This window comes from Aptenodytes patagonicus, chromosome 2 (assembly GCF_965638725.1).
Source record: "Aptenodytes patagonicus chromosome 2, bAptPat1.pri.cur, whole genome shotgun sequence".
Classification (NCBI taxonomy): Eukaryota; Metazoa; Chordata; class Aves; order Sphenisciformes; family Spheniscidae; genus Aptenodytes; species Aptenodytes patagonicus.
This window is the reverse complement of record NC_134950.1, coordinates 161,084,653-161,098,834: the sequence shown is the minus strand read 5'-3', so window position 1 is coordinate 161,098,834 and position 14,182 is coordinate 161,084,653. Positions and strand designations below refer to the sequence as shown.

Sequence of the window (14,182 nt, the reverse complement as noted above, 5' to 3'; positions counted from 1 at the left end):
ATATAAAAATACACACACACACATAATTGCATAACAACATGACACAGAGAAGCAACGTCAATTAAAACCTGCAACTGAAACCTCAACCTGGGCACTCTGTAGCATCAGAACTATTTGTGTTATGAAGACTGGGATGCAGTATGCTTGTTTGAAAATCCATAATAACACGATGACAAACTGAAGTAAAAATAGTAACAAACTGCATTTGAGGGTAATAAGTCAACAACTTTTAACCTTATAATAAAGTTAAACATGGTTTTATCCCCTAAGATATTTGGCTGGGTCCATTAACAGTCGATGCTGTACGGAATTCCACTGTAACATAACACACAACTTGAAGGCTCATTTAGTAAGTAAATTCTATACATTCAGATCATAATATCCCAGAAATATTTATGACCCCTGTAATGTACAGATCACTGAGATAGATTACAGTTTAATGAGGACGGTCTTGTAAGAATATAACAGCAGCTGTACTGAATCAGATGAGAAGCACAGTATCCTATATGTGGTCATTGTAGCCCACAGAAGATACCCAGAAGGAAAACAAACAAACAAAGAATAGGACAAACATATTTCCCAGATTACAATGATCTCCAATTCTGTACTTTGGACTACCTTCATTATTTTTTAGAAAGTCTTTACAAGGTCTTTTGACCCCATTTTGACATGTCTTCTGCCAGCACAATGGTAGCGAGTTTCTCCATTCAAGTATACCACATGAAAAAAAAATATTTTCATGTGTTTAAATCTGCAGCCTAAAACTTTCTTTTAGTGCCTTTATTTTTTGTGTCATGAGACAGTGAAAAAAACTCAGTTGTATGCCGTTAACAAATATTTCCTCAATCTCTCCATCTTTTTTGGCTTTCTTTACGACAGTTCATATTTAATTTGACAGAGTTTATCTTGTTTTCTGTTGATCCATAACCTTTAATTTTCCCCAAGTGTTTACTACATCCATGCACTTTAGCAAATGTAAGATTTCTATTTATTAAAAATTTATTTAGACTTTATCTTCATTCGCTTAAGTAGTTAAAATTTTTCCCTCACACATCTTTGTCACCAGAAACTAGACTTTTAAATTGTAACATGAGTTTTGACAATTTTTTTAACAGAAAGCTCACAGTTAGTAAGAGAAAGGTAAAGTGTTCCCTTTGCAAACGTGGTCCTGAAATTGAATCTTCAAATACATTTTCCAATTACTGCTTTGTGGATTAGCTAGTCGAGCTGCTTACAAGAGTAAAGTTCTTAATTGGATCCTGAGCAATGCATAGGACCTGTTTCAAAAACACTCTGAAGCAATGATCATAATGCACCCGATATCCTTGCAGAAACAATAAAAACTAAATGAAGACACACTCCTTTTGCAATTAAACTTAAAAGCAAAAACCAAATAAAACCTCAAGGAAGATGCAAAAAATACTAAAGAAGTGATTTGGAGACACACTGAAACTACTTAAAAGTACTATATGGAAGGTCCAAAGCAAATACATACACCCCGTCACAAACAACTGACAGTAGAAAGGGCTAAAGGAAGCCACAATGGTGAAACTGCAGGATAAAAGGAGATTATTAAGAGAATGAATGTACTAAAAAAAAAAAAAAAAATTACAAATATAAATAAAATCAAATCTTTCCTTCCCTCCCCCCTGCCACATCCCCCCACAGGGCTTGGCTTCATACAGCTATTCTTACGAATGCTTAGAGAGATTGTTTTCCTTCTCAACTGTGTTTAGGGAATGAAGGGTTTATAGAAAGCTCCTAACTTTAAAGTTAAAAATAAATTAAAATTAGAACAAACTAATTTAACTGGAGATTAAAATCTACAGTGATAAATACTCTGAAAGACAGACTTTTCTCCAGCAGTATGGCTGTTCTTTATAATCTTGCAAAACCGGAACTGAAGTTGATTCCCTAAGAAATACTTTAGCGTTGGTATCTGTACATAACTTTGTATCTAAACATGCCAAGAACATTTATTACAGAGACTCTTATTCTTCCTTCCTGTTACTACTGAAAACAATCCCAGTGATGGACCCTTAGAGAACATACAAAAAAAAAAAATTTAAAAAAAAAAAATCTAACAGTAACAATTGATACTGGGGTGCCATCTGTCTTAAACTTGCATAAGCAAAAGCCTTTGAAAAAGAGCCCTTTCCCAATGAGAAGGTGTCAAGGACAAGTCTTCAGTATGACACAGGACTTCCTTTGATGGTGGTTTTGTCTAAGCCTTAATTGCTAGAAGCTATGATAGTCACTCCACAGCTCTCCTGTTTCCATTTTCTTCCTGGAAACCTATGCCACTGGCAGTAGGGACAGGCTGTTGGGGTAAATGGGCACCTAGCTGACTCAGCACTATTATTGTTATTTAAACCACTTCAAGGAATTTATTTCAGCCTTTTAGATAGGATTCTACTCCAGCTGTTATCACTTCTCTAAGTAGGTTGCAATGTAATGCAATGAGACATATGGGTAAAGATTTCCTTCGGGTCTAGGTAATAGGATATTATTTCTGAAATTTTTGTACAAACCTATTGTCCTTTTTACGTTTATCTGTCCCAACCTACCTCATGAAGATGAGCAGGAGGAAAAAAAAAAAAAAAAAAAAGAAAAAAAAAAAGAAACACTAGATTTACCCTCTCCTCCTGTAGGAATAATTCTGCTTTAAAGGGAAGAAGTGGTCTTGGGAGACTTGGTCCCTCAAATGCCTCAAAAAAAGCTTCTCAAAAAAATTTCTTTGCACAGTGTCCACAGTGGTCAGGTAAGTCTGTTTTCCTGAGGGCTTAAGTCTGAAGAGGTGAGGCTGTTCTCACAGCTGCTATCAAAAGTGGCAACAAAGAGAAAACTGAAGGAAATTTCTCCATTAGGGCTAACAGCATCCATCCAGTGAAACAAGCTCTCAAGACAATCCTGCTGTATTTTGTCCAGCAACACCAATCCCTGATTTGGATAGCTGTCTTTTTCCTACAGAAATGAAGTGATTCAATTCAATAAAGATTGGGCCCTGCTCACAGACGTAGTCCTCGCCCCGCTCTGAAACCCAGGAAAGGATGCAGCAGCATCTTCTCTTATCACTCTGGGGCCCAGCTTTGACAAAGCAGCAGAGTCTTCAACATAGCTGAGATTTAGATAAATAATTCAAAATTAAGAATAACCAAGATCAAACTTTGGAAGTGACTCTGAAAAAGAAAAGCCAAGAGGCCCGATTACCCTTCTGGTTACTGCCAGGGAAGCAGCAAGAAACCCAGAAGGCTGCTCTTCGCTGGATCGTCAGTGACTGACAAATCTGGCCTTTCCACAAGCTACAAACAGGCAAAAGTAGTCACTGTAACACATATCTATGATGGTCAAATATAAAACCATTGCTGGGTTCACTGACTGAACTTTCAAAAAACTCTATAACTGCAGATTGTGTTGAGAAAGACTTTGGCAAATGTTGGATAGATCTATTTATAAACCTGTATAAAAGGGGTCATGATGAAAGGGCAAAGAAACCTGAAGCAGCGGAGCACAGTCGCTCTGGCATTATATAATACATAGATTTACTTCAGTTAGTGGTATGAGCACAAGTACTTCGATAGCTATCATTCTCTTTTTCTAATACTGTGTTTATAAAAAATCTAAGTAACTGAGAAAAGCAAAAAAACCCAAACTTCTTATATCCTAAATTTTAGACAAGACTAAACTTCATGGAAAAGTTTTAATACATTAGAAAAAAAAGTCAAAGATAGCGCTTTAGCTTTGGAAAGTATTTTTTTATTAACCAACATTACTTTAATGATGCAGTCACACTGACTTGATATACTATTTCCCTCAGATAAATGCTATTTACAGCATACAGTTCCTTCCTCCATTCATACACAATTAGAACTAACTACATTTGCATAATGAAGCAATTCTTCTCCTTTCAGGCCAACATAACTGCCAAATCAAACAAAGCACATATTGTAAAGCATGGGCACCATCGTAATATGATAATAACGTTTACCTGATTTGAAGATCCAAAATGATCTGCCTTTTGTCCACATTTTCAGTGTACACTTTTACACCATTTATCCGCAGAGGCTGAAACAATGAAGGAAGTAAAAGTTGGATCCTTCTGCTGAACTATACCATATTAAACTCTTAACTTCGAAATAAAGGTGAATATATGCACATTCATGCCTGAAGTTAAGAATTTACTGTAAACATTAGTAAAAGGTGTGAAGCAAAGCTATCAATTTAGCTCAAAATTTCAAGGGTAAAAATTACCTTACTAGGATCCACTCAACCACAACCCTTCTGGCAATTACCCTGGGTTTAGACCACTAGATTTCAAGATTTACCAGAGATTTAATATCAAGCTTTCCCTCCCCCCTCAACAAACGTCTTATTTCTCTGTACTAGTACATGTCTAACACTCCCAGACAAAGCATTCTTTTCTGTGCAATACAACAAGCTAAATTTAATTCACAAAAATATAGTTGCCTTAAGTGGAATTTAGTTGGAATGGATGGAAAATAATCCATAATCCCCACAAAAAGTTGTGTCAGCTACTCTGTGCTCTCTCTCTCTCTCAACCCTGTGCTCACGCTTTCCCTCCCTCTTTCTCATACAGAAACAACACATATCAAACACTCCCAAGACTCAAATGTTCATCAAATACTAGGTGGGAGAGGATGACCTTACTTAGCACCACCTCCTGTCACATTTTGAGGTTTTCCTTTCTGGAAAAATTGCCGTATTTCTATTTACACCTGTTTAGTAATCTAAATAAAATGGAAAGCTCACTGCTGTCAGATTCCCACTGTTTGGGCCTGTGCAGCTCACACGATGCAACTCAATCAAGGCTGCAATACAAAGTAAGAATAGCTGTTTCTCATGTCCGAGATAACAGTCCAGCTGCAGAAGCATAGAGAGGTGTGAAAGCTAATTTAAACCCTACTTAAAATTAGTATGGCTTAAAAGGAATGCTATTCTACAGTCTGTAATACAGGTGTATCTAGGGCAGGACAGAGCCTCTGTGTAAAAGGATTTACAACTTTAAAAAAAAAAAAACCACCAAAAAAACCCACCACACAAAAGGTGCAGTAAAGTATAATGAACTGTAATATACATGAAATAGAGTCACAAAGAGAGAAAAATAATTCCCCTCTATCACACCTGAAACTTAACTTCAGTTTTCCTAACATTCAGAGGAGAAGGGGGGGAGATTTTTAAATCCTTACTTAAAATCCCATTTATGACAAGCAAGAGGAACACAAAAGACAGCTTCACAAAAAAGCTGTTAAGCTACATCTCAACAGAAGTAAAGTTCTGGTTGATGCAGTAAGAGTAACTAGTGCCGAACTTATCGCAAGCAGAGGTAACTTATTCTTAGCTTGGACTGGTCAAACAGGCTCTTTTGCAGGCATGTAAGAGCTATGTATTATGACCCCTTCTTTCATGGGACCAAACAGAAAGTAAACACCTATCTGCTCCTTGATACTATGTTACGTGCAGTCCTTTGGAAAGCTGAGCCAGCAGCCTTGTCATTGGACTCCGTATATAACATGATTAAAAGTTCATCTTTTACAAGAAAGGTAATTGCACTTGGATCATCTGACAAGAAAAGGGTAACGGTCCCTGCTCACGTAATGTAAAGCATTACATGAAGAGTATTAAAATCATGTTGCTATGAGCTCTTTACATGACTAGGAGTTACTATACTTTGAGTCTTCCCCAATTCTCAGGCAAATTTCTGAAGCAGAGACCCCAGGAAAAAAATAAAAAAATAAAAATGAAGTCTCTGCTAAACAAGCCACACGTTTTTATTTTAATGTAACAACAGAAACCAGAATCAGGCTTACCACCAAGTGTCACCGAGAAATATTTTTGTGTAGATTTAAACACGCTACATGAAAACGGTATGTAAGACAAGAGCCTCTTAGAAAAACTTCACCAGACACTGACCTGATGACCGATATCAATCTTTGTAAAACTGAAGGTACTGAGGTGGTTGTTTGCTCCTCTTACTGCTGGCTCTATGGTCTCCCGAAAGAGTTTCTCAATAAACTGGCAAATAAAAGGCCACATCTGTTTTACAGTCTAGGGGGGGGAGGAAAAAAAAAAAAATCTACATGGAACACAACTTTACACATAACTAAAAAATATTCTTTAAGGCATATGTAAGAAATTTTGTACAAAGTTTTAAATGCACAAGTTTTCTATACAGTTCATTACAGACATAAGAACTGGTTCCTTTTTACATACAGGAAAGCTTTCCGGAATTCTCAGTTTGTGTGTTTTATACATTTGCTCAAATCTGAAGCACTGGAGGAGGAGAAAAACAACACTGAGAATTTTCTTCTTTTATCCCACGAATGCATATGCATTCAGCACTGATGCTGAATGTTGGGGAGAAGGGTGAAGAGGGTTAAGTTTATTTGCATGTAGAGAGGAACAAGAAAAAATGGGTCAAGTGCATTTCTTAAGTACATGCATAAGGTTTATAGATGTAAAAAATAGAGTATTTTACTGTCATAGCTGAAAATTCTATATTGTTTATTTTTCTATTTTCTAATTAACTCATGTTCTTCTGTGCTCTTTGAATGAAAGATATTTTTAAAAAACCCAAGCTACATAGATCTATATCTTAGATTATCACACATACAAATCAAAACTGCAAAATTGATTTATTTTTAGATTGTAGGTCAGGAATCTACAGTAACTGGAAAGTATTCCAGACAAGTAGAACATAAAAGACTGTATTTACAGCTGCTATGACTTCCACACAATTATAGCTGTCATTATTTTAATGCCACTTAAAGTCATTCTCCAAAACTCACAATTTCAAGACCATGAAAATAGTTTTAATCTTTCTCATGACTAACTGGATCAACGACCAGAAGCTTCAAGTGTATAAAGAGCACAAAAAGTTAAAACTACTCTGTTCTCAGACTCTTGCCTCACCGTTTTTTTTAATCTCAGATTTCCCTCCTCCCCCTTCCCATTTGGAAGCAATGCTAATGACTACCCTTACCTTGTTGAGCCATTCTGCCCTCTCTGTGTCTGGAAAATGGACCTAAAAAAAACCAAACCACCAAACAAAAAAATTAATACAAATACAAAACACTTTTTAGTTAATCACGTCCATCTATAATACAGGAAAGCTTAGGAATCTCCCTATGAGCAATGTATACAGTGAACAACATATTAAGCAGTTAACATTCTTGAAAGAATATTAGAATAGATAGCTACAAGCATATATTTAATGATGGCATCTAGAATAAAGTATTGCTTTAACACCATAAACAAACTAAGAAAAAAAAATAATAAGCACAGCTGACACAGCTAGTGTCAACCAAATTTACCTCTTATGTTTCAGGGGTTTTTAACATGACACACATGACTGCCAGAGTCCTGACTGCACTTCTACTTCCTTTCATTCATGCCAGATCTTTTGCAATATCAGTAAATGATGGCTAGAAATATTTAATCAGTGAAGCTGAAGCTCAGGAATATGGATTTAAGTTTTGCCAAAAGCCCTTCAAAAGACATTTCTAGTGGTTTCTTTCCTTAAACAACTGCAGAAATCGGTAAGAGACAGAAGGATGACGGTATATACGTGGGATGGAAAGTACCCATCACAACAGGAAAACAACAATTAAATGCTGGAAGAACAGACGCGGTTTTCCAGACACAGAAGGAGAGCACGGTTAGTAGCTTTACATCTTAACACACACACACACAAAAAAAAAAAAAAAAGAGAGAGAGAGAGAGAGAGAGAGACAGAAAAACTTGAAGCAGTTCAGGAGAAGCAGAGTTAACAAACATTTCTTTAGAAAAGAACAGCTTCCTACAGCGAGATGCAGATCACACTTCTGAAACACAAAGAGCCTTTGAACACACTAAAAAACTGTGACCTACATATACTGACTTTCATGAAGCTATGTCTCTACTTAACTGAATTGTGAAGTCTTAATCTCTTCATAGCATAACAGATTGCACCACTGGTTTTAACAGCAGTGCCTACTGGTTATTTTTATCATGCATATATCCCAAATGTGAACAGCCAGTTAAATACATACTTTTTAACTGTATTTTCAACAAGTTGGATTTGAAAGCAAGGCCCGTTAATGATTTCTTTGTCTAGTTTTTATTAAGTTCTTGCATTAACAATCAGCATTATCATATTCTTGAATATATTCAGAGCAGTCCTTAATTTCATCTAAGCATCCATGTTTTAGCTATGCTGGAGGATTGGCCCTACAGCGTAATCAATATTGTCAGTTATTTCTCCAGTCTGTTTCTCTCTCAATATTCCCAGGTCCATAACTAAGGTAAGCCATACATTTTTACAGATTCTTAAAGAATTACAAATATTGCTGTCTTCCACTGTCAAAAGAGAGGCTCTTGGCATCTTTTTCAAATTACTTTTTTCAAGTATATCACATATCTATCAAAACCATTACAAGTGGCACAAGAATGACGATGTCTGCTTGACTGTAACAAAAACATTCAATAGGATTTATTTTACTTAGTGAGTTCAAAGAATAGAATTATTAATAATGGATGGAGCAGTTTTAGAACCATATTATTATATTTTATTTATTTAGAATTAATTTCCTAGAGAATTATGGTGGGTAGAATGTCAGAAGTCTGTATTTAGAGGGTTGGATGGGGGTTTTTTTGCTTTCTTAAAAACAAAAATTACTTAATTTTTTTGCATTTGCAACAACACAAGCAGTTACTGTATGTACATGAATTTATAGCTGAACAGAGCTTACACTCAATTTTTGTCTTGGGGGGTTCTCAAGTTGCTTCCAGTGGTCAAAAAGTTAAAGGAACAAAAAGAACGAGCGCTATGTTAAACCTAATGCTAATAAATAACATTTTAATTTTTCTCCTAAAGTATTTGCCTTCTGAATCTGCAGACAGAAAATGTGCCAATTCTCAATAATTACTTATCTCTTAAGCATGATATTGGATCAACATAAATATTTCATTCTGATTTGCTTAGGAGAGTGATCAGTGATGTTCACAGGATGGGAACTCAAGAGCTGTTCCACACAGGGGAGAACATGAACAACCATCATTGGAATGAATAGCAACAAACTAAACTAAAAAGAAACAACAAATTAAACACACAGATGAGGAAAAGAAAATTCATGGAAATACCAAAAGCAAACCTGTCTACTGCGAGTAATGCAAGACATAACAGAGTTACCATGTTCACAATTCACTTTTAGTCTCTTGTACAAGTATCCAGTTGACAGCAACAGGAGAGCCATGATAGACTGAGAAAGACTTCCCATCCTAAACATAATCTCAGCCCAGATGAAATTCATCTTTCTTCATAGAGTGATCCAACTTCCCAGATTTAGGGTATAAACTCCCCAAGACATAGGCTACGTTCCCTGAGCTATGCACACAGCTGACATTCAATACATCTGACTGGAACAAAACAGGTAGCATCTCTCTCTTGCACCCATCCAAGCACCCCTCACATTCAGTCCCAAATTATGCAGAATCACTTGAGATAGTATATGTAGCCTCTTGCTTGTTTCCCAACCTAATATCTAGCCATATACACTAATTTATTAATTTTGAATTTTATCTACTGTACAGTCTTTATTAAGACCTTGCTTAACAGGACACGGTTCTTAATTTTTCCACAGATACAATAATTACTTGTCCTTTAGTGTGCCACACCTATCATGCTCCTACCGTTATTTGAGTTAGTACTAGGTCAACTCCTTAATTATATAAGCCTAGTTTACTTCTACAGTTGCATGTGTTAATAGGCAAAAAATAATACAACGAATTACATCTTCCATTCCTGTTTCTCGCCCCTTTTCCATCCTTGCTTTTCTACTTGCTCCACTTTTAACGTAATTCAGTTGTATTCAGTGTCTATTCTGACATCAAAAACAGAGAGAAGAGAATACAATCTTCCATCTTCAAGACTCTGAAATTTTTAATCCAGCTAAGCTTGAATCAAAAGTTGAGCTTTATTTAATCTTTAGATGCTCCACAACCAGGTAGCCTGAAAACAAGGCATAAACATTTACCAATGTACTAATTCCATACATTTTTAGCTTGCTATACGAGACTGCAATATTAATGGCAACGTTATATTTTACTTTAAGAGGTTTTGATATCAAACACAATCTTAGGCAAAGACAACTGGGGAAAGCCTATGGGATGGAAGTTGGTACTCTGGATCAGTCAGGACTGACACAAGAGTATTGAGGCAACTGCACAAACATTTTATGGCCAGAAACAGAAGCAGGAATCAGACTAACAGATGTGCAAAATCTGTTAACTCCTGTACAAAATCTATTAGACAAGCATGACAGAAGGAGACAGAAGTCAAGGTTTCAGCAAAGACAGCCAAAGACTAAAAGCGTTTTCCACTTGGTTTCCGTTATTAAATTGCTCATGCAGGTTTAGTAAGCACTGTCTCATTTCAACCACTTGGCGTAGTTATTTATTATTCAAAGGAAAGTATAACTAGAGAGAACTGTTGCAAGAAATACCCTAACAACCATGTTCAACACCAAAAACATTATGATACTGCATGTTCCAGGAATGTTCTAATATTAAAAGTTATATTGCAAAATACTTGGAAGTGCTCAAAAGATGCGTTTCTGCACATAAAAAAAATATATGATTTAGCTTTCTCACACAACTGCTTGTGCTCAGCTCTAAAGAACTCTCACGTTTACTTCCTATTTCTGATGTGCTCATATCCTGCACTGTCAAAAACTCAATTCAAACACATTATTTTTTGTAATCATCAATAAAATACCAGAAAGAGCCCAAAGAATACAGTTCCTTGTTCTATCCTGGAAGATAATAAAACAAAACAGGGACAAAGGAAAACCACCAACAAGTTCCTATTTCCATAATAACAGCAGAAACATTTATTACCCACAATTATTTTATTATTCAAACTCTCTATATACACTCTTCATGTTGGCTAAATTAACTCAGTTTTCTGCCCAGATGGTCATCTGCATCTTTCTAAGGAAAGAAGGCTAGACAAAGGACAGTAACAATTAAACTCACACCCCACGGACTTAGGATTTGTGGGAAATTTTGAAAAGTCAAACAGTAATCAGCAAATTATATCAAATGAGTTTCAAAGCACAAATAATAATATTGCTGCCTTAAATATAATCCTTTGTTCACATAAGGGAGGTTTCACATATCTACAGAAACATCACTAAAAGTAAACACTGACAAGAAAAATCAGAAAGAATGAAGTTACAACACCCTTCTGAAAGTAACGGTGAATTGCTCTCAGCACAAGTTACAGCTATTAATAATCTACTTTAAAATATAAATTGCACAGTAGTTATTATTCACCAATCCTCTCACTGTAAAACACTTCATTTTAAAATTATCTTTGTAGCCTTCTCCATCCTTAAAGCTATTTATCAGTCAACCCTTGTTATATTTAACTTCTATTTAATGATTATGATTAATACAGTACATAGGTCCTAAGTATTATTTATATGAACTGAAACAACAAAAATGGCACCTACATTGAAAGTACAAAACTACTGCTATTGACCAGAGTATTCCATACAGTGAAAACTTTTTTTGCTACAAACCAATCACTTTTTCATGAATTGTGTATTACAGCAAAGTAAGAAAAGGCAGCAATAAAAGCAGTTTAGATTAAAAAAAAAAAAGAAACAAACAACCAGAAAAACCCAAACCAAATAAAACCTCCACACCACTGTGTATTGGCTTTTTTCCCCTTCTATTCCCCCCCAAGGATTAAAGGTAAGAATTCAGTTTTAGACTCCATCAAAAATAATAGCTACGTTTAACAGATACTTGTCTGAGTCAGCATGACTTAGCTTATGTCTAGTTCCTTCTATTTGCACTGTTTAATTACTCCAGATAAGAACCTGAAACTATACCAGTTAACTTTTTGTTTAATTATAAGGTCACACAATATAACCAAGTTTCTTGATATAGTTACAATGTAATTAAGTATTCTTTAACAGTTTTCCAGTTATTTCACAAATATCTCTTATATTAGATATCGATCCCTTCTGCCTACTTTGGAAAGCTAAAATTACATACAAAAATCCTCCTCTCTATTAAAAGCACATTTGTCTAGCTTAAATGTAAAAAATATAAAAGGGTATCGCAATTAGCCTTCACAGTCTCTTCATGCATCATCAGTGGAGAGGGAGAGCATCCCACAGAAGGAAATTCAGAACAGAAGCCCAACTTAGGCACTCTAAATCACCTTCTGAACGCACCGCATAAGCAGTTATTTAACTACTAAGCCTAAAAGATAGGTGGTGTGGCAAAAAAGAAACACACTAAAATTAAATTATCCTTTGAATTATAACTGCCAGATTAATTTGTCTAAACTCATGGCACTTGTAACTCAAAAAGGCCAGAGAAATTTAGTAAAAGAATTAACAAGAATCCCAGCATGAATAGAATAAAGAGTGTCATTGTCCTGGTTTCAGCTGGGATGGAGTTAATTTTCTTCCTAGTAGCTGGTACAGTGCTGTGTTTTGGATTTAGGACCAGAACAAAGTTGATAACACACCGATGTTTTAGTTGTTGCTAAGCAGTGCTTACACTAGTCAAGGACTTTTCAGCTTCCCACACCCTGCCAGCAAGAAGCTGGGAGGGGGCACAGCCAAACTGGCCAAAGGGACATTCCATACCATGTGACGTCATGCTCAGTACAGAAACTGGGGGAAAGCTGGCCGGGGGGGCCGCTGCTCAGGGACTGGCTGGGTATCGGTCGGCAGGTGGTGAGCAATGGCATTGTGCACCACTTGTCTTGTATATTCTTTTATCATTATTATTATTTTCCCTTCCTTTTCTGTGCTATTAAACTGTCTTTATCTCAACCCATGGGTTTTACTTTTTTTCCCCCAATTCTCTCCCCCATCCCACTTCGGGCAGGGGTAAGGGCAAGCGAGCAGCTGTGTGGTGTTTAGCTGCCAACTGGGGTTAAACCACAACAATCATAGAGCAGTATTCAAGCTCAATTTAACAGCCATTCACACCAGTGTTTTCCAGTAGGTAAAGCAGGCTGGCCTAAAGACATTTTAGGTACAACAGAGCTGAGCAGGGCTAATGGCTTAATCCCATGTAGTCCAGCCAGCAATCCCCTCTCTCCCTCTGGAGAAAACCAGGAGCAGCAGTAGGTGAAGTATTTGTTCCTTTCCACAGAGGAATTGGTGCAGAGTCTTCTGCTACTCGACACAGCCTGATGAGGCTTACCCTCAAACACAGACTGGGGGGACAGCCGCTCCTTTCTAATAGGAGGTAAAGAAGGGGTGGGCTGGAAGGGAAAGCAGAGTAGCCAGGCTGTCTCCTGTTACTCCAATAATCCACCTCCAGGGTTATCCTAGCAATTTTCCGAACTTCTCCAACCCCAGAAATACTGTAGTTCCCATATCTTCTGAATTACAAGGAAAAACACACTAAATATTTACTGTTGCAGAACTGCAGGATTCAGTATTCCTGAAAGAGAAGGTTAAATTGTTAATAATTAGGGTTCCTCAAAAATGCTGCAATTAACCACAGGCACTTGCTACTACATTAACAAACAACTGCTACTTCCATTATTTTTTGGTAATCTGATTCTGTTTCTGTTTAGCACGCTTTGGCATGGATTTTGTGTTTGCAGTCTTACATATATTAAAATGATTAGCCTTTGCACAGCAAAATTCGTATGCAGTATTACAAACGCTGTATGTTTTCAGTATGGGGATTAAACAAGGACTCTTGAAACAGTTTTACTGAGAATCATTAGGGGTGTATTGCATATGTAATGTCTTTCAACAGAAACATCTGGAAGATCCGGAAGCAGGCTGAATATAGAAGATCAGTTTTGTCGAATACACTAACTATCAAAGCCCACAGGGTACTTCACAAAGTGGTAGTTAGAAGGACCCGCATAAATCAGTATGACTAACCTAAAATTAAAAGCTAGGTAAATAAGCAGTACAGGTTTTTATAGTAATTTCTATAAACAAAACAAAAAATAAGCATCAGAAAATTGAGGGGAGGAAAACAAAACAAAACAAAAAAACACACACACACACACAGAGTAAGAAAGATACAGAGACAAAGGAGGTGGGGAAGGGCCCTAGAGTTATTGCCATGACTCTCTGATCACTATAAAACCTGAAAGTAAAATGGAAATTTTGGAAAAAGTGGAAACATATCTAAA

At 36.4% G+C, this 14,182-nt stretch overlaps 1 protein-coding gene across 3 annotated transcripts in view; it reads right to left on the bottom strand.

The window, feature by feature from the left end:
• ESYT2 (extended synaptotagmin 2) overlaps positions 1–14,182 on the bottom strand; it is a 93,778-nt gene that overhangs the window by 54,729 nt on the left and 24,867 nt on the right. For all 3 annotated transcript variants that reach the window (XM_076331908.1, XM_076331909.1, XM_076331910.1), the window contains exons 2-4: positions 7,001–7,042; positions 5,932–6,066; positions 3,989–4,065 (exon numbers count right to left, since the gene is read on the bottom strand). In XM_076331908.1, coding sequence (XP_076188023.1) covers positions 3,989–4,065; positions 5,932–6,066; positions 7,001–7,042 — 254 coding nt within the window. The remainder of the gene's footprint in view (positions 1–3,988; positions 4,066–5,931; positions 6,067–7,000; positions 7,043–14,182) is intronic.